This window comes from Callithrix jacchus, chromosome 16 (assembly GCF_049354715.1).
Source record: "Callithrix jacchus isolate 240 chromosome 16, calJac240_pri, whole genome shotgun sequence".
NCBI lineage: Eukaryota > Metazoa > Chordata > Mammalia > Primates > Cebidae > Callithrix > Callithrix jacchus.
In genome coordinates, this window is record NC_133517.1 from 77,838,933 (window position 1) to 77,865,364 (window position 26,432).

The window sequence follows — 26,432 nt, forward strand, 5'->3', positions numbered from 1 at the left end:
GCAGCCAACACCCAACTGGACACCACCCAAAAGGCCAAGGAGAAGAATAATGGCCCAGGGGGATGGAGGCCTAGGATTCTAGTGCTGCTAGGCAGCTAAATTATTATGTACAAATCATAAACCTCCAGTTCCTTCATCAGTAAGTTGGAGATGATACTACTGATCTGCCCAGTGTAACTTTCATGGTAACATTAGATAGGTCATACGTCGAAAGCCAAGATTAAATATATATATATATACACATACATATATATATATATAAAATTAACTTATCAACAAGTGTTTGCCAAGTAAATAAAATATGATTGGCATTGTTGGAGATGGAGGATACAGTGGTGAATAAAATAGATGAAGTTCCTGTCCTTGAAAAGTTACTGTTCTGTTGTAGGATTTATCCAGTTGATAAATTACAACGTAATGTTTTCAGGGTTGGGGTAAGAAAGGACAGGGCACTAAAGAGAGGCCTTGAATCAAATCTCAGAGGAGGTTGAAATGGCAGCAAATGATAATAAGCACTTGTAAGGCAAAGAGGAGAAAGTCTGCAGGAAAAGGAAAGATCTTGGGGAGAGATTTTGTGGTAAGATTTAAGAGCATATTATTGTGGGAGTGAATGTTTTTAAAAAAAAAAAAAAAAAGAGAGATTTTCATGTGGCTCTCAAGTCAGCCTGCTCATCTGTGGGAATATGAATCAGGAAGCTGAGGAGGAAAAGGAACACAAATGCCAGTCTCTGCGACCCGAATTCGGGAGACAAAAAGAATGAGTGCTAGCTAAGTCCACACCACTTGAAAAGATTGGCCTCACAGTATTTCGCCAAATGTGGTATCTGGAGGAGAACCTTGGCGTGTACCAAAACTGCTGGAGACACTATTGTAAACAGAGAACTGGGGTGTGGAATGAAGACTCTGTCTGGAATTCCGTGACAGGAATTCCCAGGCTGGGAACACCAGGTTATGCTAGATCCACTTTGCGAAATCCTGGAAACATTGCAAAAGCAGAGGATTGCAGGCTAGTCTCCAGGGTTGCTGGTCTCGAGATAAAGATCTCAGTGTGTGCAGAGAACACAATTCAACTACATTTTGTGGCTTAAAGACTAGCAGAGTCAAGCTATGACTCTGAACCTGTGATTCTTTGATACTTTGATAAACTGAAAAAATAAAATCTAAATTTTGATTCGGGACCTTAAAATGTATGTTTCTTACTGAAGAGATTATTTTCTCTCTTTCTTAAATGAAACTATTAAGCTCCAGGAAGACCCAAGTAGATTTTTTGGGTCATTGGGGACCTTGGTTTGATTTTTAGGAGGCCGTAAAAACCACTGTATTTCCCCCCCTTATTATGCTAGTTTTGCTCAGTAACAATTGAGAAAAGGACAGTCAGATAGTGATATTTTTGTTACAGCTGTGTACCAAAACCTGCAGTTATGACAATAACTTGGAAGCTGTGGAACACAAATTTCTGAAGCAAGTTGAGTCTATATATGTAGATGAGTAGAGTGAGTAGAGATGGAAAAGCTTTATTGAAGAAACTTTTAGGGAGAAAATGAATCTTTTTTTTTTTTTTTTTTTGAGATGGAGTCTTGCTCTGTCACTCAGGCTGGATTGCAGTAGCAAGATCTTGGCTAACTGCAACCTCTGCCTCCCAGGTTCAAGTGAGTCTCCTGTCCCAGACACCCAAGTAGCTGGGATTACAGGCGTGCACTACCATGCCTGGCTAATTTTTGTATTTTTAGTAGAGACAGGGTTTCACCATGTTGGCCGGCTGGTCTTGAACTCCTGACCTGAGGCGATCTGCCCGCCTTGGCCTCCCAAAATGGTATGATTACAGGCATGACCCACTGTGCTCAGAGGAGAAAATGAATCTTAAGATATCTCTGCCCCTCTTGGACCCCTCACCTCACCCTTTCCTCTTCATGTCTCTTCCATGAGGGCTAAATATTCATCATGCACTTTTGAGAGTAAGAAGGGACACTATTAACAATTATACCAGGGCAACAGGCATAAAATGGGACATGGGGCCAGCCTGGTTTAACTTCATATGTTTCGTAAAGGACTTCACTGATGCCACCTCCACCCTATTTCCAGCATTTGCCATCCTCTGCATTCCCATCATACTCTGTAGCTATTTTTGATATGGGCAGATGACACGGCATCTGTTGTTTGTGCCATGTTTGTATCTCCCATTGACTTGTGAGCTCATTGAGGGTAAGAGCTCTATCTTAATCTTTGCCCAGTACCTCCATTCTATAGCCCAAGGTCTGGCACAACCAGGGTGCTCAGTGTTTGATGATGAAGAATAATGGATAAATTTGGAAGGAGATAGGTGACAGACATGGGCAAGACTAGAGACGTTATTTCTGGTAGAGAGAATGGAAGTCACATATATGATTAGTGTATTGTTGCTAACGATTATGAACAGAGTGTTGCAAATACATTAGCCTTTCTGGAATATACTGTTACACTGAATTCTTAGAAATGAGGAGGATTTAGAGGAAAACCTAGAGTTGTAGAGACTGCAGATTGTCTGAGACTCTTGTTTGCTGGTTGCTCTAGGGAGGGATATTGTATATCTGAACATGGCTGCTATTTTGTTGTCCCCCTAAAGGAATCAATTAGATGCCAAGCTTGAATTTGAGTCTAGAGGACTGTGTGTGGTAAACATGAAAACTTGAATGATAAAAAGAGAATAGCTTCTCAAAGAATTTTGATACTTTTGCTTCCAGCTGAAACCAGGAAATTCAGAGACAGCAAAAATGAAAACAAGGAAAACATTAATGGAAATTTTGAACCTAGAAAAGGTTTGGTTTGAGTTTTGAAGGAAAGTCTGGGTTGTTTAACTGCTCCCAAGTACTACTGTTATGATTTGCTGACATTTTATTTATTATATTTCATTTATTTAATATTGTCAGATTATGTTCTAATCCTTAGGGGCGGGTTCCCAAATTTGGCAGCTTAACTAAGGCTTCTACGTTTACTGCAATGCTGGAGCAGCCAAACTACCCCAGAACAGGCTTGTGTTGTAATAGTGTGGGCTGCTTTGTCTCAAATCAGCAGTTTAGAATGGTAAGACTTTAATTAAAGCAACATGTATACATAATTTAATAAGTGTTTTTCAGAACTTATTAACTTAGGTTTTCTCTAGTAGAAAAAAATAGTATACGAATTTTTGTTTATTTATTTATTTACCATGCAAGGAATTGTGAATTGCCTAAACCTCTAAATATTTTGGTCTGTAGGGCCCCAAATTTCCAAGAATCTATGGAAGTTTTGACTTTAGCCTATCCAAAGTGGGCAGATCAAGCTTCAGATATTTATTGCAGAGTGTGGAATAAAGATTTGCATATTGAACTCCCATCTCTTCTTCCTCAAAGAGTAACATTTCAGACCTTTTCTTTTTCCTAAGAAGAGAACTTTCCTTTGGAGGTCTGAATCTGCACTGGGGGGTCTTAACTGAGTTCTTTGATAACTGATGAACTTTCCTCTTCTGTATTTAGAAGACCATCTTGAATGCCCACTTTTTAAAATCTATACATGTTCCTTTAAGTTCTTACCTAAAGAGTTTTCCTCCCTATGACAAAGCTGCTTACTTTAAATGCTCATTACTACTCACTTTTTATGCTGAAGGAATGCATATTTGAGTTGCAGTTTGTATATAATGATCAAAGTGTGCCTTCTTCTTAATTAAATCATTGGTGAGCCTGATAAGCCTCTTCAGGGTCAAACTAATTAATTCTACAAAAATCCAATCCTATTGGCTTTCCATTCAGCTGAATCATTTCAAAATTGTATGTTTCATTTATATACAAATTGTAAATTCTTTACAACTAAAAAAAGCATTACATAAAAACAGCATTTACATTTTGGTTTTGATAACTGTAAGACTTGACCCCTGCTTAGGTGATCAGATTAACCAGAAAAGTGTTAGAAAAACGAATGTGATGAAATTAAGGAGAAAGCGCGATATTAATAAGTTAGCCAGCACATTTTAGGTAACTTGACTCTTCCAATATTTCTTTAATGTTTGATGTAAAATCTAATACGCATCTAACAGTTTTTTTCTTTCTTTCTTAGAGAGACACCTCCTCTATGGGCGACCTGCAGTGCTGTTTCGGACGAGATATGATATTTTATATCACACTGACTTTGAAAGTGGTTATAGTGAAATATTCCTAATGCCACTCTGGACATCATATACTGTTTCCAAACAGGTCACTGAGAAAACTGGATTTTATATTCTTTATTTTATTACAATCCTCACGTTGATACAGTGATTTCTTGCTTCACAGAATTTTGTCTTAGAAAATATTTTATTTTTTCTTAATGAAAGAAATCGTATGTTGGATTTATTGTAAGATATTTTGAATAAGTCTTTATTCAATGTTCTGGTAATTCCATGGGAATATGTTAAACATTAAAGGGAGATTGCTAATTCTTTCATTTTCTTTCACTCCGCTTAAGTCATTGCCCAATAGTTACCGAAACTGCCAAGGTTTGTTTGTTTATTTTAATAGACCTTATTTTTTAAGAGCAAATTTTATTTCCCAGCAAGTTTGAGTGGAAAGTGCAGAGTTCCCACATACGCACCCCACCTCCAACCTTCCCCCGCTATCAGTGTCTGGTTTTTTATTTTCTTTTTGATACCGAGTCTTGCCCTGTCTCCCAGGATGGAGTGCAGTGGTATGATCTCAGCTCTCTGTAACCTCTGCTTCCTGGGTTGAAGCAATTCTCTTGTCTCAGCCTCCCAAGTAGCTGGAATTATAGGCTTGCGCCACTATATCTGGCCAAATTTTGTATTTTTAGTAGAGATGGTGTTTCGCCATGTTGGTCAGGCTGGTCTTGAACTCCTGACTTCAGGTGATCTACCTGTCTCAGCCTCCAAGGTGCTGAGATTACAGGCATGAGCCCTACGCCTGGCCTGGTTTTTTAACAAAAGTTTTATGTTGAGGTTTCAGTTTTGATGAAGATGAACTAGATAGATATATATATCCAGAATTAGAAAATGTTATTTGGCAGTTGAGGCATGTTTTAAATTTTTTAATACAAAGGAAGAGAACACTTCTACTGCCCCAAATACAATTTATTGCAAATTTATAATGTGTGCACATATTATGTTCTCGTATATTCTATACACACACACACACACACACACACACAGATAAATAGTCAATTTAGAGGAGGTTATTTTATAAATTATCTTCCATGATATCCTATTATTTCAACAGTAGGATTTCTACTTTATGTTCTGCTTTCTATATTGTTTTATTTAAGACTTTGATAAGGATAGCTCTGTCGATTAAAAAAAAGTTTGAAAATTCATGGCTTACTGTACTTAAAACTAAGGGCTTTTAAAAAGAAGTCAGACTATCAAAGATGAAAAAAAAAAGGAGTCAGGCTATCAGAATACAAGCTATCGGAGAAGCCAGAGGGGGTTTGATTTCCACTGTTCATAACAGAGCCACGGCATTGCTGAGTGCCTCTGACTCTCATGCAGGCCGAGGTCTCTGCTATTCCTGAGCATCTGACCAGTTGTGTCCGGCCTGATGTCCGTGTTTCTCCAAGTTTCAGTCAGAACTGTTTGGCCTACAAAAATGACAAGCAGATGTCCTATGGATTCCTCTTTCCTCCTTGTAAGTTACAGAGTATGAATATCTGATGCCTCTAGAGGGATGTTATGCTGTGCATTCTTGGTATTTAGAATTTCAGTGGCTTGGGTTTTCTGCAAGAGAGGGTACTCAAAAGATTATAGAAATGAACTTTTATGGGATCCTTCCAAAATCAGCCAAAAAGTGACTAGCTTTCAAAAAATCCAGTTCTCCAGGGGAATTCTAATATGCAAGATAATCTTCTGTGTCCACCCTTACATAATTAAATGACAGTCTGAAAAGGAAACAGTGAATCATTAAGACACTACTCCTTTATATAAACTATAGAGGGGATCTCTTAAGGTTACCTGAGGTCAGGTGTGAGCCACCACTGTAATCCCAAAGTGATCCCAGCACTTTGGGAGGCCAAGGTGGGAGGGTTACCTGAGTCCAGGAGTTCAAAATGAGCTGGACAACATAGCAAGACCTTGTCTTTATAGAAAAATTTAAAAATTAGCTGATCATGGTGGCACATGCCACAGTCCCTGATAGTCTGGAGGCTGAGGTGGGAGGATCCGTTGAATCTGGGGGTTTGAGGCTACAGTGAGCTGTGATCAGGCCACTGCACTTCGGCCTGGGTGACAGAGCAAGATTCCATCTTAAAAAAGAAAAAGAAAAAATCTGAAGCCCTTAAACCATCTCTTACTACCTTGATGACTTTTTTTTAAGTCTAAATGGCACTAATGAAATCAAAAATTTTTTAAAAATAATGTTGGTAGGCTCAAGAAGTGGATCATAAGAAAAAACATTATAAATGGCTTTTGGGAGACAGCTATTGAGTGAAGAAGGGATTGAGTGGGAGGGGAGTAAGGATATGTATAAAGCAGTTAGGAGTAGGAATAGATTCATTTACTTCATGTAGTTTGGACCATTTAAGAAAATTCCTGGCCAGGCATGGTGGCTCACGCCTGTAATCCTAGCACTTTGGGAGGCCAAGGTGGTGGATCACAAGGTCAAGAGATCAAGACCATTCTGGTCAACATGATGAAACCCCGTCTCTACTAAAAATACAAAAAAATTAGCTGGGCACGGTGGTGCATGCCTGTAATCCCAGGTACTCAGGAGGCTGAGGCAGGAGGATTGCCTGAACCCAGGAGGCAGAGGTTGCGGTGAGCCGAGGTTGCGCCATTGCACTCCAGCCTGGGTAACAAGAACGAAACTCTGTCTCAAAAAAAAAAAAAAGAAAAAAAAAGAGAAAAGAAAATTCCTTTTTTTTTTTAACTGATGTAGATTTTGGTAAGCAATATATACTATTATATACTATTTGTTTTCCTAATGTTTAGATCTGAGCTCTTCACCAGAGGCTAAATATGATGCATTCCTTGTAACCAATATGGTTCCAATGTATCCTGCTTTCAAACGTAAGTCCACTATTTACCTGATACACTGTTATTTATGAAAATAAACATTTCTAAATTTACCCCTTACCTTTTCTACCTCTATGTTAATTTTAATAAGAATACTTTTCATGTGTTTAGCCTTTATAATTTTTGAGGATCTTTCATGTAAATTTCTGGCTGTTGATCCAACATTTGAATCTGTGAGGGAGGTTGGCTGATAGTGTATTCCTTGTTTATAATTAAAAAATTGATATTAAATAAGTGACCACAGGTCATACATGGTAGAAACTGAACTAACCCAAGTTTGTGTTTTTCTTGTAATCGGGTTGTTATTTTTATTTCAATGCTTATTGTTTTAATGGTAAAAAAGGGTCTTCACTGTATTTTGATGGCCACTTGATATTTAATAGCATCTATAGCTATTTGTTCAGCATTACAGTAAAAGCCAGTGGCACCTCTTCCTCTTGGGGTGATGACATATTCTGAATGTTGACCCTGAAACCCAGTAAGAGCCGAAAGTGTCTTCTGAATCATAAGAGTATTTATTTCAGATGGTTTTAGTGCTATACCAATTATTATTTTGGTTTCTTTGAACATTTGTAATTTCTTTGTACCTGACATATATATATTTGTGGATGCTAGTGAAGTAAAGAATTGTATAGGCACAATGAGCTTGGGCCCAAACTACCAAGTCCCTGGAGTGTGACCATAGGCTGTATGATCATAGAAATGTCATTAAACTTCTCATTTGTAAAATTAAGAGATTTGATTGCATGACCTCTAAGGTCTACATGGATTTTTGACTTATATCCCATGGCCAAAGCAATTCATATTTCTTTATTCATTTGTGTCTCCATCCATCCATCCATCCATCCTTTTATCTATCCGTGTGTTCAAAGATAGAGTCAGCATTATGAAGTAGCTGTTACCATTTTCCAGTACATTTGTAGTGAACAGACCTTACGTTGTTATGGGAAAGGTAGGAAAAGGAAGCACCTCTATGTGCTTCAACTTGCTGGAGGAGGTTTAGGCTGTGTTACAGGACAGTCAGGGCTGAAAGGGAGTCTCAAAATAGGAATGGGCGATTGTGGAGTGTTGACTACACTGGCAGGCCTCTGCAGCTTAATACTGGTGAAAAGGGCCACACGGTCCTAGTTAGTAAATAAAGGTTTATTCAAGGATAGAATTTATTGCTTACGAGTGAAAAATTAAAGTATGCTTTTAAAAGGTTTCTTGATTTGTTCTTAGACCCAACTGAAAAACATGTCAGAAACTCACATAGTTAACATTTATCACAATATTACATAGAATGCAGCTTCATTTAATTTCTGTAAATCGGGGTTTCCTGGATTTCTTTATTCTTTATTGAAGTGTTTTTTGACCAAATGGTAATCAAGGCAGCACACGGTACCACCCTGAGGCTGGTGTGGAGAAAGCCTTTCACAGAGAGCTTGCTGTTCTCCACGATGGGGGTGGTTTCTTTACATGCCACATTTCTGCGGGCCTGGCCTTTTGACTGTTCTCATTGTTATTTCTTTCCTTCTCTTCTTCTCCTTAATGTTTAAGTGAACATTTGAGCTCCTTTCTTACCATTTGGCTTCTTTCTCAACTGCAAATAATTGTCTAAGGTATTTTGGCTCTTGTGGGCTGCTCTGCCATTCGGAGTTTCAGGAGGCATGAAGAGCAATTGAAGCACTATGAGAAGGATGGCCAGGTGCTTTTTAATAAGGGAGGGGGGAGGGGCTAAGAGCTAGAACCTCATGACCTCCATGTTGAAGAGAGCATGGTGAATTGGATCTCATGTTTCAGAACCAGCCCACGGCTTGCCTATCCTGTCTTCTGTTATTCTCTTGTTTTTCTCCGTTTCCATTCTGCCCCTCTGGTTGGCCATTATGTAAGTTAGTGGCAGAGGGGACAAGCAGTTCTCTGCAGAGGATGACCGTGAAAGTGAGAAATGAACTATAGAGGAGAAACTCAACATGCACCGATCAGGGAATGAGTTTTTCAGGCAAAGAAAAGAGCAAGGGCAAAGCTTAGCCTGAAATAAGTTTGGCAAGGTTAGGGGACAAAAAGAAAGCCTTGCGCCTGACAGGGAAAGGGGGAGGAAGTAAAGTCACAGAGGTAGGCAGAGACTATGGTGGGGAGTAGGCTTTCATTCTAATTACAAATGGGTGGTGTGTGTGTGTGTGTGTGTGTGTGCAAGAGAAAGAGATGACCTGACTTATGGTCTAAAAGGATCCATCAGGCTTCTATATGGGGGAGTGGGCTACAAGGTACAAGGGAAGTAAGTGTTTCACCGGGAGCCCAGGGAATAGTCTTTTGTGCTGTGATAGTTCACTTCAGAGAGGATGGTAAGTTAGACCAGGATAAAAGCAGGGAAAAGATGAGAGGTGGTAGGATTTGGGATGATTGGGGTATACTTTGGTGACAGCACTGACAGAAGTGGTTCACATGTGTCTGTTGCAAGGGGAGAAAACAAGAACAACTCTGAGGCTTTTGGCCTAAATATCTGGGTGAGTGCCAGAGCTATTGATTATGATGGAGAAGGCGACGGTTGGGGCAGGTTTAGGAAGGAACATTTAAAAGAATTCTGTTTGGATAATGTTTTGCTTGACATGAATATTAGGTATTCCAGTGCATTAGGAGGTAGGTGGTTCGATAATATGTCTGGAGCTCTGGGAAAGGTCAGGGGTGAAGCTTAAACCTGGGAACTAGCATATTGATGACATCATGAAGGACAAGAAGATAGAGTAAACTCTTATTTTCATTACTCTGAAACACCATGCTTCCTGTTTTGCACATTCTGTTCCCTCTGCCTGGCATGTTTTGCCTGAGAAATACCACCTACTTATTCATGCTTTGGACCTCAGCTTGGTCCAAAGTGAAGGATTCACTTCATCTGGGAATCCTTTCCTGACTTACTGGACTGGGTTAAACTCCCCTACCATCTGTCTTGTAGCTCTACATTGTTGCCTTTGCTGGTTTGTAAATGACACACACACACACACACACACACACACACACACACACACACACACAGGTGATGCCATAGAATGATTTGTCTCATGAATCATGACAACTCTCTTGTCTCTTGGCTTATGACATTTGGCTGGTAGCATGCATCCTAGAGACAATTTGGCCAGAATAAGGAGTTTTCTTCATGAAGAATTGACTTCTGTCTTTGCACAGGGGTCTGGAATTATTTCCAAAGGGTATTGGTGAAGAAATATGCTTCAGAAAGAAATGGAGTTAACGTGATAAGTGGACCAATCTTTGACTATGACTACGATGGCTTACGTGACACAGAGGACAAAATCAAACAGTAAGCCTTTCATTTCTACTTGGTGTGTGATTCTTAAGTCCCAAGTTCTCACTCAAGGGGTTTTTCAAATATTCATGTGCTGGAGAAGAGATGATGCCCCTTAAATCTTTTCCTCTTTGAATCTCCTTTTGAATTTTCAATTCTTTTTTTTTTTGAGACGGAGTCTTGCTCTGTCACCAAGGCTGGGGTGCAGTGGCATGATCTTGGCTCACTGCAACCTCTGTCTCCTGGGTTCAAATGATTCTCCTGCCTCAGCCTCCCAAGTAACTGGGTTTACAGGCACCCACCACTACGCCCAGCTAATTTGTATATTTTTAGTAGAGATGGGATTTCACCATGTTGGTCAGGCTGGTCTTGAACTCCTGATCTCAAGCGATCTACCTGCTTTGGCCTCCCAAAGTGCTGGGATTACAGGAGTGAATCACTGCGCCCAGCCTGAATTTTTCAATTCTTTTGATTAAATGGGCACTGGTGATTGAAATGGAATTTTGGGTTTTGTGGTAAATAAATGCACTTTTCCATTCTATGAAAGAAAATGTATCAAAAGATTTAATTTTTTTGTCATAGCTTCTTCAGCAACTCTTCAATGGGAAGATGATCATTCCCACTTATCTTCATTCTTTGGGAGGGACTTATGTAATCACTTAGATTTCCTGAGTCAGTACATCTCAGTAGGATGTCATCATTTAAAAAAAGGAAGCTTCAACATCAACTCATCAACTGTGACTTAGTTTTACCTTCCCGTTTCAGGTACGTGGAAGGCAGTTCCATTCCTGTTCCAACTCACTACTACAGCATCATCACCAGCTGTCTGGATTTCACTCAGCCTGCCGACAAGTGTGACGGCCCTCTCTCTGTGTCCTCCTTCATCTTGCCTCACCGGCCTGACAACGATGAGAGCTGCAATGTGAGTTTACAGAGAGAGTCTTTGAGGATTTGTTTCCATAGTTCACCTTTGTTTCTTACTCTATATTTCCATTATTGAACTGGAACACACTTACTATAAAGCACTAGCCCTAAACAGAAGAAAGAAAGGAACCAAACAGAACTTTGCTTAGCACGTAGGAATTTTGTCTTCTATTGTTTTTTTTTTTTATTTTTCAATATGTGTGTGTGCATTTAACATCATTCTATAAATGTGTGCAATTCTGAGAATTAAGTGTCCAAATGTTTTTCATTTTACAAACAAAAGTGGAGAATGGCAAAATTTTATGAAAAGAAAGTGGAAACTAGCAAAATGTTGATAATTGTTGAAAGTTGGTAAGAGTTCATAGAAATTTATATTACTCTCTTTACTTTTCCGGATGTTTGAAAATTTCCATATTAAAAACTTTTTTTTTTTTTGAGATGGAGTTTTGCTCTGTTGCCCAGACTGGAGTGCAGTGGTGTGATCTTGACTCACTGTAACCTCCACCTCCTGGATTCAAGTAATTCTCCTGCCTCAGCCTCCCAAGTAGCTGGGATTACAGGCAGGCAACACCATGCCCAGCTAATTTTTTGAATTTTAGTAGAGATGGGGTTTCACCCTGTTGGCCAGGCTGGTCTTGAACTTCTCACCTCAGGTGATCCACTTGCCTCGGCTTCCCAAAGTGCTGGTACTACAGGCATGAGCCACTGTGCCCAGCCCATAAAAAAACTTTTTAATGCACACACACACACAGCAAGAGCGAGCAAGAGAGAAATCTACACCTTACTAATCAGGTTTGCTACTAGTTATGATGATGGTGTAACAGTCACTCTTTTCTCAGATACCACAGATGACTCCTGATTTACTCTTCCTCCGGAGGGACAGCTGGGATACAAGATGACATCATGAAAAAAGATAGGAGCCATGCTATATGCTGCTGGCCCTATACTAACTTGGCACTCAGGGACAAATAAAAAAATCTTCAGGTCCTTCTAATGTGGTTAAGTTTGTGCTCAAAGGTTGATTTTAGAAGTAATAGTCTATGCTTTTGTTTCACATAATAGAAGGAGTAGAGATGTAATATACAGAAGATAACCTTTAGTCAACAAGTACTACTCAAATTCCTAAGTGTATAAGGTGCTCTAGGAGAAACAATAGTATATTAGACATAGTCACTATTCCTAGGCAGCCTTGAGAGGGGGTCAACAAATAAAACAGATATGGAAATGGCAACACTGAAGGGCAGGGAGCCGTAAGAATAGCTTCAGTAGAGATGATGAGCTTCGTGGGCAAGATAGTTTTTGATTATTACTTTAGTTATGGGTGAAGATTGAGGCTACGAATGTAGAAGAAAATTAGAAATGTTACATATATCCCAGAAAGTGAATTAAGTTTTGCCTGAATATTGTAACTGAGGGCCAATAGTGGGAGAAAAGATTTTAAACGTTGATTGGAATCAAATTTTTAGAAAAGTAGAAGTAGCAATAGTAACAATTGTAGTCATAATAGTAGCAGCAGTAGTCTGGTTGCTGTCATGTATTGAGTACATGTTGTGATCCAGTCTCTGTGCAGGTCCTCTACATATATTATTTCTAATCATTTGATCACAGTGCGAGGCAAATGTGTATACACATGATCTCTCCCCTGCCCTTTGTTAACTGTTGAGGAACCTGTAGCTAATAAGGGAAAATTGTGTTGTGTGGTTACTCGGTTAGTCAGTAGAAGAGCAGAGGTTCAGGTTTAAGGCCTCTGACTCCAAGAGCCCATCCTTTTTCCAGTTTATCAGATTTCCTTAGTACAAACTTGGAACTTTAGGAATTTTTTCTTACTTTTCAGGCGTTAGGTACCCAAGGAAAATGTTTAGTTGGAAGAGCAACATTTTAGGCTTTGCTTTAGGAAGATGAGCATGAAATGGAGGAGGCTGAACATGGTGCTCGAAGGGCTTTGGCAAGATTCACAGGAGTGAGGCAAGAGAACTTAAATTGGAACTGTGGCCTTGGAGATTTAAATAGAAGAATGGAAGACAACAATATTATACTTGAAGGATCAGTAGGGTTCTATAAATGATGGAACGGGTGTAGAGAAATATGAAAACTGCAATTGAGAGACAAGCTGTTATCAACTTACTGGCTTGACCTTCTCAGTTTTGGTTGTTTGTAACCACAAGGGTACCAGGTGGATGTAATGCCTCCATACAACATGGTATACATTCTCTGAGCTTCATTTTTATTACAAACTTGTGGGAGGTGAAATTCTTGCAAAATATTAAACAATTGTATTATGGGGTAAAATTAAAAATTGCCATAAAGAAAAGACCACAAAGAAATTTTATGTATATAGTAGGCCATTTAAGGTATACTTAGATTCCTGAGGAATACATGTTCAAGTTCTGTCATTAGAGGAATTTGGTGATGGGGAGTTTTTATAATACTGCTGTAAACTCTGTGCAAAGGATGTTCTATAATTGATCTAAATTTTATGTCTGAAAAATGAAATCCTCTGAAATCCTCAAAGGTTTTCCTCTCCCTGCTGGTTTCTGACTGCACAGTTTGGAGATGTTTCTTATAGAGTTCATGGCCAGCATGCCTCTCATTGAAGGCTCACCTGTTCACATAGACATCTGTCCTTGCTGTGAATTTTACCTTAAAACTGCTGGGGCTTGAATTCACAAACCTGGGGAGAAAGGGAGAAAAGACAGGTGAAGAATAAATAGCCATAGTGAGGAAGACAAGCAAGCTCATGGGTTTTTTGCTTTTGTTTGCATTAATATTCTAAGTGATTTATTTTAAAGTCTTTCCTGTCCTTCCTACCTTGCTGCACATGAACTTTTATTTGAATTGTATTAGTTTTGCATCTTGCAGAACAGTCTTCATCAGCAAATACTTCTGTGGACTGCCAGCTAAACATCAAGGCAGAGGATGTTTTCTTCACGTGCAACATAGCCAGCATTTCCTAATGTTGATAGATTTCAGGGTGTGAGGACCAGAAGAGACTGCCTCTCCAATGAAATTGGCATATCATTTCCCAAGGAAAGAAATAGCAAAAGACAGATGTTTTTTCAGAATTCTTATAATCCCAGCTAGCCATTATTTAAATTAGGGAAAACCTTTTCACCCCTGTCCACACATTCAAATGACTGCTTTTACAAATTACTGCAAAAAATTGGACTGACTGACCATTGAAAAATCAAACAAATGAGCTGAATATGAAAATTCTCTCAAAATACATGCTCATACTTGCCCTGCTTGGTCTGAGGGGGTCCTGACCGGTCTGGAGACCTCCTACTTCGTTAATTATAGGGTCACACTGAGGATTGGTCAGTACCATTGTGGGTAAAGTTATATTTAGGTCTTTCCTTTCCTGTGAATCGCAGAGATCTTGGTTAGGTTGGGTTAGGAGGGTGGGACGTGAAGGTTAAAATCCTTACTTCCCCACCCTGCAAAGCAATTTCTTCCCCTTTTTTCATTTTTCCTGGGATGACCGGGAATCAGTTTCCTGAACCAACACCCTCCTGGAACATATTTAGACCTGGCATAAGCTGCTGCAGTTCCTTGTCCAGGTCTGTGGGTTGGAGCTTTCCGAGAAAGCCCGTTGCAGGTTCTTGGGCTTTGGTGGATAATTCATTGAGACCACTACTGGCAAAGTGTTGGATGAGGGCATGTCTGAATATTCTCAGCCCTGGGACATGCAGCCACCCTGCAACCTGTAGAAGGACTCTGGGAAGCCATTGCAATTCCAGGGGTGTTTGTGAACGGAATTACTTGCAAAGGTCCTCCTGCTCTATGTCTACTAACGAAAGTCTACATGACTCCATATTCACAGCGCTCGCAGATTTCACTCTTTCCCTCAATTTCCCACAAAAATGAAAGAAGCTATTTTTGAGATGCAAAGAACTGCTTTGCTGGAATTACCTTTCAGTTTCAGGTTAGACATGAAGTAGGTTGTTTGATGCAGGACATTTGAATATCTTTCATCTGGAACTTGCATCAATGGGGCAGTTTTCGGCAAGCAGCTAAGACAGAGATTCACTTCCTTTCTTCTGTGTTTCCTTACTTTACCTCCCCCCTCCTTCTTCCTTCTTCTCCTTTCTACCTCCCAGGGAGCTGCAGAAGTAAGCATTATTATCCTTGTGAACCAAGGAGGAAACTGAGGCCTCAAGAAGTCAAGTAGCTTGACCAAGGTTTCATAGCCAAGAAATGGTAGAGCCTCATTTCCAGCTCTGGCCTCTTGGGCTCCAAAGTGCCAGATGTATCCACTGAGCAGCTTCGAGTTGACCTCATTTTTCAAATAGCAATTCATGCATACGAGTAGACGATGTAGTTGATGTAGCAGTTTCTTTTGAAAAACTAGGAATGCACACACACAATTTTGTGCATTAGGCTTAAGTTCTTCACTTTCCTTGGGAAGCAGAAGCATATTCCAAATTACTTGTACTCTGTGCTCAATATTGCAATTTGACAGCTTGGAAAAGAAACAAATTACTGAATTCTCTAGGGCCTTTGGTTTTCCTAAATTTGATTTATGTTCTGAGAACCCATTGAGTCAAATGCCCTCTGACACCACATGTCTCGTTTATTTGGTAGTTAATTGCTGTTGAAAATGTTTACGGCCAAGGGCAGGTATTTGTGGCACATTACCAATAGGAGTGTGGTAGAGTGGCAGGGACGCCAGGAAGGATCAACATGCATCGGCTCTGTGTGCAAGAGTGCACAGAGGTCATTTGTGGACTTGGAGTAAACCATCTAGAGAAACTCCTCTGGAAAATTCTGATTCTGATTTTGTTCTATTTCCATTGCAGAACTCAGAGGATGAGTCGAAATGGGTAGAAGAACTCATGAAGATGCACACAGCTCGGGTGCGTGACATCGAACATCTTACCAGCCTGGACTTCTTCCGAAAGACCAGCCGCAGCTACCCAGAAATTCTGGCACTCAAGACATACCTGCATACATATGAGAGCGAGATTTAACTGTCTGAGCATCTGCAGTACAGTCTTATCAACTGGTTGTATATTTTTATATTGTTTTTGTATTTATTAATTTGAAACCAGGACATTAAAAATGTTAGTATTTTAATCCTGTACCAAATCTGACATATTATGCCTGAATGACTCCACTGTTTTTCTCTAATGCTTGATTTAGGTAGCCTTGTGTTCTGAGTAGAGCTTGTAATAAATACTGCAGCTTGAGTTTTTAGTGGAAGCTTCTAAATGGTGCTGCAGATTTAATATTTGCATTGAGGAAATATTAATTTTCCAATGCACAGTTGCCACATTTAGTCCTGTACTGTATGGAAACACTGATTTTGTAAAGTTGCCTTTATTTGCTGTTAACTGTTAACTATGACAGATATATTTAAGCCTTATAAACCAATCTTAAATAAAATAAATCAGACATTCAGTTTTTTTCTGATTTTATTTGGCTTTTATTTCACTTATAAATTACAGGGTTTGTTTCAGGTGTAGGCACACCTGTAAGAAATACATTTCTTATACTAGGCCCTTTTCCTAGTTGATACGTGACATTTAATCATAGTAGCCTGGAGGAGATGGTTTACGTACATATCTACAGGAAATCAGAAGGGCGGAGGGAAAGAGAAATTAGAAGGACTTCTGAGTACAGTCTCTCAATGTATCTCTTTTAAAATTATTTCAAAGTTTGGAAAAATATTTTTTTTTTTAATTTTTTATTGGATTTTAGGTTTTGGGGTACATGAGCAGAGCATGCAAGACAGTTGCATAGGAACACACATGGCAGTGTGCTTTTCTTTCCTTCTCCCCTTCACCCACATTTGGCATTTCTCCCCAGGCTATCCCTCCCCACCTCCCCCTCCCACTGGCCCTCCCCTTTTCCCCCCAATAGACCCCAGTGTTTAGTACTCCCCTTTCTGTGTCCATGTGTTCTCATTTTTCATCACTCGCCTATGAGTGAGAATATGCGGTGTTTCATTTTCTGTTCTTGTGTCAGTTTGCTGAGGATGACGTTCTCCAGATTCATCTATGTCCCTACAAACGACAAAAACTCTTCATTTCTGATTGCTGCATAATATTCCATGGTGTATATGTGCCACATTTTTCCAATCCAGTCTATTATCAATGGGCATTTTGGTTGATTCCAGGTCTTTGCTATTGTAAACAGTGCTGCAATGAACATTCGTGTACATGTGTCCTTATAGTAGAACGATTTATAGTCTTTTGGATATATACCCAGTAATGGGATTGCTGGGTCAAATGGAATTTCTATTTCTAATGCCTTGAGGAATCGCCACACTGTCTTCCACAATGGTTGAACTAATTTACACTCCCACCAACAGTGTAAAAGTGTTCCTTTTTCTCCACATCCTCTCCAGCATCTGTTGTCTCCAGATTTTTTAATGATCGCCATTCTAACTGGCGTGAGATGGTATCTCAATGTGGTTTTGATTTGCATCTCTCTGATGACCAGTGACGATGAGCATTTTTTCATACGATTGTTGGCCTCATATATGTCTTCTTTCGTAAAGTGTCTGTTCATATCCTTTGCCCACTTTTGAATGGGCGTGTTTGTTTTTTTCCTGTAAATCTGCTTGAGTTGTTTGTAAATTCTGGATATCAGCCCTTTGTCAGATGGGTAAACTGCAAAAATTTTTTCCCATTCTGTTGGTTGCCAATCCACTCTAGTGACTGTTTCTTGTGCCATGCAGAAGCTGTGGAGTTTCATTAGGTCCCATTTGTCTATTTTGGCTTTTGTTGCCAATGCTTTTGGTGTTTTGTTCATGAAGTCCTTGCCTACTCCTATGTCCTGGATAGTTTTGCCTAGATTTCCTTCTAGGGTTTTTATCGTGCCAGGTCTTATGTTTAAGTCTTGAATCCATCTGGAGTTAATTTTAGTGTAAGGTGTCAGGAAGGGGTCCAGTTTCTGCTTTCTGCACGTGGCTAGCCAGTTTTCCCAACACCATTTGTTAAACAGGGAATCCTTTCCCCCTTGCTTGTTTTTGTCAGGTTTATCAAAGATTGTATAGTTGTAGATATGTTGTGTTGCCTCCGGTGCCTCTGTTTTGTTCCATTGGTCTATATCTCTGTTTTGGTACCAATACCATGCTGTTTTGATTACTGTAGCCTTGTAGTATAGTTTGAAATCCGGTAGTGTGATGCCCCCCGCTGTGTTCTTTTTGCTTAGAATTGACTTGGCTATGCGGGCTCTCTTTTGGTTCCATATGAAGTTCATGGTGGTTTTTTCCAGTTCTGTGAAGAAAGTCAATGGTAGCTTGATGGGGATAGCGTTGATTCTGTAAATTACTTTGGGCAGTATAGCCATTTTCACGATATTAATTCTTCCTAACCATGAACATGGAATGTTTCTCCATCTGTTTGTGTCCTCTCTGATTTCGTTGAGCAGTGGTTTGTAGTTCTCCTTGAAGAGGTCCCTTACGTTCCTTGTGAGTTGTATTCCAAGGTATTTTATTCTTTTTGTAGCAATTGTGAATGGTAGTTCATTCTTGATTTGGCTTTCTTTAAGTCTGTTATTGGTGTAGACGAATGTTTGTGATTTTTGCACATTGATTTTATATCCTGAGACTTTGCTGAAGTTGCTTATCAGTTTCAGGAGTTTTTGGGCTGAGGTGATGGGGTCTTCTAGGTATACTATCATGTCGTCTGCAAATAGAGACAATTTGGCTTCCACCTTTCCTATTTGAATACCCTTTATTTCTTTTTCTTGCCTGATTGCTCTGGCTAGAACTTCCAGAACTATATTGAATAGGAGTGGTGAAAGAGGGCATCCTTGTCTAGTGCCAGATTTCAAAGGGAATGCTTCCAGTTTTTGCCCATTCAGTATGATATTGGCTGTTGGTTTGTCATAAATAGCTTTTATTCCTTTGAGATACGTTCCATCGATACTGAGTTTATTGAGGGTTTTTAGCATAAAGGGCTGTTGAATTTTGTCAAATGCCTTCTCTGCGTCAGTTGAGATAATCATGTGGTTTTTGTTTTTGGTTCTGTTTATGTGGTGAATTACATTTATAGACTTGCGTATGTTGAACCAGCCTTGCATCCCCGGGATGAATCCTACTTGATCATGGTGAATAAGTTTTTTGATTTGCTGTTGCAATCGGCTTGCCAATATTTTATTGAAGATTTTTGCATCTATGTTCATCATGGATATTGGCCTGAAGTTTTCTTTTCTTGTTGGGTCTCTGCCGGGTTTTGGTATCAGAATGATGTTGGTCTCGTAAAATGATTTGGGAAGTATTCCCTCTTTTTGGATTGTTTGAAATAGTTTTAGAAGGAATGGTACCAGCTCCTCTTTGTGTGTCTGGTAGAATTCGGCTGTGAACCCGTCTGGACCTGGGCTTTTTTTGTGTGGTAGGCTCTTAATTGCTGCCTCGACTTCTGACCTTGTTATTGGTCTATTCATAGTTTCAGCTTCCTCCTGGTTTAGGCTTGGGAGGACACAGGAGTCCAGGAATTTATCCATTTCTTCCAGGTTTACTAGTTTATGCGCATAGAGTTGTTTGTAATATTCTCTGATGATGGTTTGAATTTCTGTGGAATCTGTGGTGATTTCCCCTTTATTATTTTTTATTGCATCTATTTGGTTGTTCTCTCTTTTCTTTTTAATCAATCTGGCTAGTGGTCTGTCTATTTTGTTGATCTTTTCAAAAAACCAGCTCTTGGATTTATTGATTTTTTGAAGGGTTTTTCGTGTCTCAATCTCCTTCAGTTCAGCTCTGATCTTAGTTATTTCTTGTCTTCTGCTGGGTTTTGAGTTTTTTTGATCTTGCTCCTCTAGCTCTTTCAATTTTGATGATAGGGTGTCAATTTTGGATCTCTCCATTCTCCTCATATGGGCACTTATTGCTATATACTTTCCTCTAGAGACTGCTTTAAATGTGTCCCAGAGGTTCTGGCATGTTGTGTCTTCATTCTCATTGGTTTTGAAGAACTTCTTTATTTCTGACTTCATTTCATTTTTTACCCAGTCAACATTCAAGAGCCAGTTGTTCAGTTTCCATGAAGCTGTGCGGTTCTGGGTTGGTTTCTGTATTCTGAGTTCTAACTTGATTGCACTATGGTCTGAGAGGCTGTTTGTTATGATTTCAGTTGTTTTGCATTTGTTGAGCAGTGCTTTACTTCCAATTATGTGGTCAATTTTTGAGTAGGTGTGATGTGGTGCTGAGAAGAATGTATATTCTGTGGATTTGGGGTGGAGAGTTCTGTAAATGTCTATCAGGTTTGCTTGCTCCAGGTCTGAGTTCAAGCCCTGGATATCCTTGTTGATTTTCTGTCTGGTTGATCTGTCTAATATTGACAGTAGAGTGTTAAAGTCTCCCACTATTATTGTGTGGGAGTCTAAGTCTCTTTGTAACTCATTAAGAACTTGCCTTATGTATCTGGGTGCTCCTGCATTGGGTCCATATATGTTTAGGATCATTAGCTCTTCTTGTTGTATCGATCCTTTTACCATTATGTAATGGCCTTCTTTGTCTCTTTTGATCTTTGTTGCTTTAAAGTCTATTTTATCAGAGACGAGTATTGCAACTCCTGCTTTCTTTTGCTCTCCATTTGCTTGGTAAATCTTCCTCCATCCCTTTGTTTTGAGCCTTTGTGTATCCTTGCATGTGAGATGGGTTTCCTGGATACAGCACACTGATGGTTTTTGGATTTTTATCCAATTTGCCAGTCTGTGTCTTTTGATTGGTGCATTTAGTCCATTTACATTTAGGGTTAATATTGTTATGTGTGAATTTGATACTGCCATTTTGATGCTAAGTGGCTGTTTTGTCTGTTAGTTGTTGTAGATTCTTTATTATGTTGATGCTCTTTAGCATTTAGTGTGATTTTGGAATGGCTGGTACTGGTTGTTCCTTTCTATGTGTAGTGCCTCTTTTAGGAGCTCTTGTAAAGCAGGCCTGGTGGAGACAAAATCTCTGAGTACTTGCTTGTTCACAAAGGATTTTATTTTTCCTTCACTTCTGAAGCTCAGTTTGGCTGGATATGAAATTCTGGGTTGAAAGTTCTTTTCTTTAAGGATGTTGAATATTGGCCCCCACTCTCTTCTGGCTTGTAGTGTTTCTGCCGAGAGATCTGCTGTGAGTCTGATGGGCTTCCCTTTGTGGGTAACTCGACCTTTCTCTCTGGCTGCCCTTAGTGTTTTCTCCTTTATTTCAACCTTGTTGAATCTGACGATTATGTGCCTTGGGGTTGCTCTTCTTGCGGAATATCTCTGTGGTGTTCTCTGTATTTCCTGCATTTGAGTGTTGGCCTGTCTTGCTAGGTGGGGGAAGTTTTCCTGGATGATGTCCTGAAGAGTATTTTCCAGCTTGGATTCATTCTCTTCGTCCCCTTCTGGTACACCTATCAAACGTAGGTTAGGTCTTTTCACATAGTCCCACATTTCTTGGAGACTTTGTTCATTCCTTTTTGCGCTTTTTTCTCTAATCTTGGTTTCTCATTTAATTTCATTGAGTTGATCTTCGACTTCAGATATTCTTTCTTCTGCTTGGTCAATTCGGCTATTGAAACTTGTGCATGCTTCGTGAAGTTCTCATATTGTGTTTTTCAGCTCCTTTAATTCATTCATATTCCTAAGTTATTCATTCTTGTTATTATTTCCTCATATCTTTTTTTAAGTTCCTTAGTTTCTTTGCATTGATTTAATACATGTTCTTTTAGCTCACAAAAGTTTCTCATTATCCACCTTCTGAAGTCTAATTCCGTCATTTCGTCACAGTCATTCTCCATCCAGCTTTGTTCCCTTGCTGGTGAGGAGTTTTGTTTTTTTCTAGGAGGCGAGGTGTTCTGGTTTCAGGTGTTTTCCTCCTTTTTTCGCTGGTTTCTTCCCATCTTTGTGGGTTTATCCGCTTGTCGTCTGCGTAGTTGCTTACTTTTCGATTGGGTCTCTGAGTGGACACCCAGATTGTTGATGATGAAGTATTTCTGTTACTTGGTTTTCCTTCTACCAGCCTAGCCCCTTCGCTGTATGACTGCTGAGGTCCACTCCAGGCCCTGCTTGTCTGGGGTGCCCCTCTAGCAGCTGTGGCACAGTGAGGGATGCTCCCAGTTTCTTTTTCTGCTATCTTTGTCCCAGGATGATGCCTGCCAAATGTCAGTCTTTTGATATAGAGGGGTCAGGGAGCTGCTTGAGGAGACAGTCTGTACTTTTTGCGGGCTCAATTGCTGAGCTGTGAGCTCTGTTGTTCATTCAGGGCGGTTAGGCTGCTATGTTTGATTCTGCTGCAACAGAGCTCATTAAAAAAAACCCTTTTTTTCTCAAATGCTCTGTGTTGGGGGGCTCGGACTTTATTTTTCGATGTCCGTTGAGGTGTCCTGCCCAGCTAGGAGGCAGACTAGCCACTGTTTGCCTGCCGAGGCTCCGCCGTGCTGTTGTGTGATTCGCCGTGTTCCTGCAGGCTCTGCTGTGGTCTCCGCCACGCCCTGCAGCGGAGTCTCTTCATTGTAGTGTGTTGCCTTGGCAACGGCAGGCTGCGTCAGCAGTGGGCGTGTATCTCAGTAGGGACGGGTTTCCTCGGCAACGGCTGGCTGCGTCAGCAGTGGGCGTGTATCTCAGTTGGGGCGGGTTGCCTCCGTAGTGGTGGACGCCCCTCCCCAACAGAGCATCTCGGACCGTCTGCTCAGGATAGTTTGAAATTGCGGTTTTGTTCGTCCCACTGGGTACCCCTAATGCTCTGTCCCTGCAATCCCCTGGGCTGGCCTACTGTCCAAGTCTCGTTCAGTCTCAAGTCCAGCCCTCTCAAGTCTCAGGTTGCTGGTTCAACAGGGCACCGGGACAAGCGCGCCCAGTGGGGATTGCTGGGTAGGGCCGGCCGCTGCCGCCCCAGCTGCCGGCTTCGCCAGGCAGACATACTGCCTGGCGTCCCGTGTCTTTTTTATACTTGGGAGTTTTCCCGTTTTGTGGGCAACAAAGATCAGTCTGGAAATGCCACTCCGACTCACCTCTTTGCAGATTCAACGAGAGCTCCAATCCTGGGTTGTTCTCACAGCACCATCTTGAGTCCTCCGGAAAAATATTTTGAAGTTTTGACCAAGTTGGTTTGAAACCATAAGTATTAGAGTCAACTTAAATTGCATTGAACATATATTCTGTCCAAGGCATTGACCCATGAACCCTGAAAGATATAAAGAGAAATAAGATAGTGAGGTGAGATATAGATATAAACATGTAATTAGCCAATCCAGCTAGAGAATAATAAATGCCAAGTGAAAAGTATTAGTTACAACACAATAGGACAGAAAGGTCTGAATAGTAATATGTGGGATGATTTTAGATGGACATAGTCATGACTTTAAATACTAATGATGCATGGAGTGAGGAAGTCATTCAAAAATTTTCAGTCCTTCTGATTGTGTCATAGAGAAAGACTCAGAATAGTGTCATATCTCTAACAGTAATTAATCTCCCTCAAAAAAAGAAAACAGGCCAGGTACAATGGCTTGCTTTTGTAATCCCAGCATTTTGGAAGGCTGAGGCAGGCAGATCACTTGAGGTCAGGAGTTCAAGACTAGCCTGGTCAACATGGTGAAACTCTGTCTCTACTAAAAATAGAAAAAAAAGAAAAAAAGCTCCTGCGTGGTGGCACACACCTGTAATCCCAGCTACTCAGGAGACTGAGACAGGGGAATAACTTAGAACCTAGGAAGCAGAGGTTGCAGTGAACCAAGATCGCCCCACTGCATTCTAGCCCTGGGTGATAGAGTGAGACTCCATCTCAAAAAAGGTCGGGGGGGCAGGGGGGAAAGAAAAGAAAACAGAAGAAAATAGCCTATTATTTTATTTTTAGTTGTTCCCTTTTATGGTCAGTGAAATGAGTTTTAATTTCTATAATCTTCCCTAGAAATACATTTATATAGGAAGAAAGACATTATGACAGAAATAATTTATATCAAAAGTAGCACAGTAAATTTGATGTTATTGGGGCTACATGAAAAATTGGGAAGACAGTAAGGGAAAAACTGATGTCCGGGAAACACAGCTGTAGGAATACACTGGAAGTGACCCTAGTGTTACTGATGTGTCTGCATTTATAGAGCACTCGCTATGCTCCAGGCATGTCTCTGGCATTTCCTATGGTTTGTCTTTGAATGCTGAAAAAATGCGAAGTGCAGAGAAGATTTCATGGAAACAGGAAGAATGAAGATATGAATGGGGAAGGATGCTTGAATTGGGCTTTGGAGTTTGGGGTAGGGTGAAAGGGTGGCAGAAATGAATTAGAACATGAATAATTATTCATTTAATATTTAACAATTATTTATTGAGCATCTATTATATGCCGGTACCTATACACGTTGAGTACCCCAAAGCCAAGAATCTGATAACTGAAATGTTCCCAAATCTGACATTTTTTGAGTGCCAACACAATGCTCAAAGGAAATGTTTACTGGGACATTGTGGGTTTCAGGACATTGGATTTGGGATGCTCAACCCAGGCATGATGCAAATATTCCAAAATTTGGAAAACAAAAAATCCGAAACACTTCTGGGCATTTCAGATACACAAGGGATACTTTCCATTGAGAATAAAAAAATGAATAAATAAATACAGTTCCTGACCTCACAGAACTCACACTTTAATGAAAGAGACCCCTTTAAACATCTCCAGAGCTTGGTTATAATGTGTGCTGTGAAAGAATTAAAGAGGAGGAGGACAGTGACAAGAAGATGGAAAAGGAATGGCTTCATAGGTGACTTTCCAGCCAAGATGCAGGAGATGAGATGAGCTGGCCTTGGGGAAAAAAGAGGGACAATAAGGAAGAGCATGGCCAAGGACTGGGGTTGGGGAAAGATCTTGGACTGTGTGAGAATCTGAAAGAAAACAGGTGTTTCTGAACACAGTGATGAGGTGGGTTGGGACCAGGTCAGGTCCCACTGAGGCCCAATAGGTCCCACTTAGGCATTTTGATTCCATTCTAAATGCAATGAGAAATAATGAAAATATCTCTAACAGAAGTGTGACAGGATCTGATTTAAGGCCCCACTCAGTACATTAACCCCATATATTAGGTTCATGCAAAAGCTAATTTCAGTTTCACCACTGAAAGTGATGGTGAAAACCACAATTAATTTTGCACTAACCTAATAATCACATGCTATGCTCTGGATATGATGCCACATAAAAATACATCTGATAAGAGAAGGTCCACTTATTAGGCGCTGTAATTGTCTTCCAACAATAGCATTACAAGAGAGAAAGTTTACTTTGATTAAAAACAAAAACAGTTGCGAACTGTTTAAGCTAAGATTCCTCTATCACCTCAGATTGAACTCTCCTCCAAATAGGTTATACCTGAGGCTCCTGGGGAAGCTGGTTGCAAATTTAGTTGAGTGCTGCTGCTCTATTTTTATCCTTAGGCTGTCTTTCTTTCTTAAAAATAAACATACCTGGAGAGGACGTCAACCACTGTATATTTTCAGGTGAGTGGCTTTGCTGATAAACACGTCATTAATTGTGGGGTTATTTATGAAAGTCCCTGAATAGACAGGGACTCCATTAAAATGAAGTCTAGAAGGCTATTTTAAGCTGTTTTTTTTTGTTTTTTTTTTTTTTTTTTTTTTAAATCTTGAGACTTTGGTCCATTCATGCTTTCATTGAGTAAGTAGCAAACCACTCTCTAGCATGGTGGTCCTGTTCCAGTGGTTTACCCCATTACAGTGAGTTCATTTTAGGGAGGCAGTTTCTGAATCCATCCACATAGTTTCCCAAGGGTAAAAACATCCTGAATTGTTTACAACAGGGCTGATTTTTGAAAAAAAAATTATTTGAACAAAAGCTGTGTTTGCTGCCAACTGGGTTTGCGTAACTCTGCCCAAGAGCCACAGCCCCAAAGCTTCCTGTGCCCGTTATTCCTTGTGGTGGCTGGGAAGAGGGTGGCTGCAGATGAGTCCAGATGATTCCTCTTACTTCAGCTGTCTCTCATGATCTCTCTGCTGAGTCAGGACCAGACGGCCTTGTGGGTGGGAAGTGTTAAAGGCAATGGGAATAGCCCCAAGGCTTTGAGGACAGGACTGGGATGGGCCAATGAAGAACAAGACTGACAGAAGTGTGACAGGCTCGGATTTAAGGCTGGTGTACAGAGTGCACTGCTGGAGGCCCAGCCTAGAGTGGAAGTGGCTCCTGTGTCAGCTGCATTTCTAGAAGTACATGCCCTTGATCCCTTTTGGCAGAGGTGTCCAGTTCTGGCTGGAATGTAGAAGTGAAAAAGATGAGCCCTGGCTTCTGCTGCTTCTTGT

At 40.3% G+C, this 26,432-nt stretch overlaps 1 protein-coding gene across 4 annotated transcripts in view; it reads left to right on the forward strand.

Annotated features, from left to right (window-relative positions):
* The window catches only part of ENPP2 (ectonucleotide pyrophosphatase/phosphodiesterase 2), a 115,365-nt gene extending 98,758 nt beyond the window's left edge, over positions 1 to 16,607 (forward strand). For 2 of the 4 annotated variants that reach the window (XM_008983321.5, XM_035277555.3), the window contains exons 20-26: positions 2,721 to 2,795; positions 4,069 to 4,205; positions 5,489 to 5,624; positions 6,923 to 7,000; positions 10,169 to 10,301; positions 11,052 to 11,208; positions 16,007 to 16,607. In XM_008983321.5, coding sequence (XP_008981569.1) covers positions 2,721 to 2,795; positions 4,069 to 4,205; positions 5,489 to 5,624; positions 6,923 to 7,000; positions 10,169 to 10,301; positions 11,052 to 11,208; positions 16,007 to 16,177 — 887 coding nt within the window. In that variant the 3' untranslated portion in view covers positions 16,178 to 16,607. The remainder of the gene's footprint in view (positions 1 to 2,720; positions 2,796 to 4,068; positions 4,206 to 5,488; positions 5,625 to 6,922; positions 7,001 to 10,168; positions 10,302 to 11,051; positions 11,209 to 16,006) is intronic. The other 2 variants (XM_002807644.7, XM_035277557.3) reach the window with 1 other exon arrangement.
* Positions 16,608 to 26,432: the final 9,825 nt, after the last annotated feature.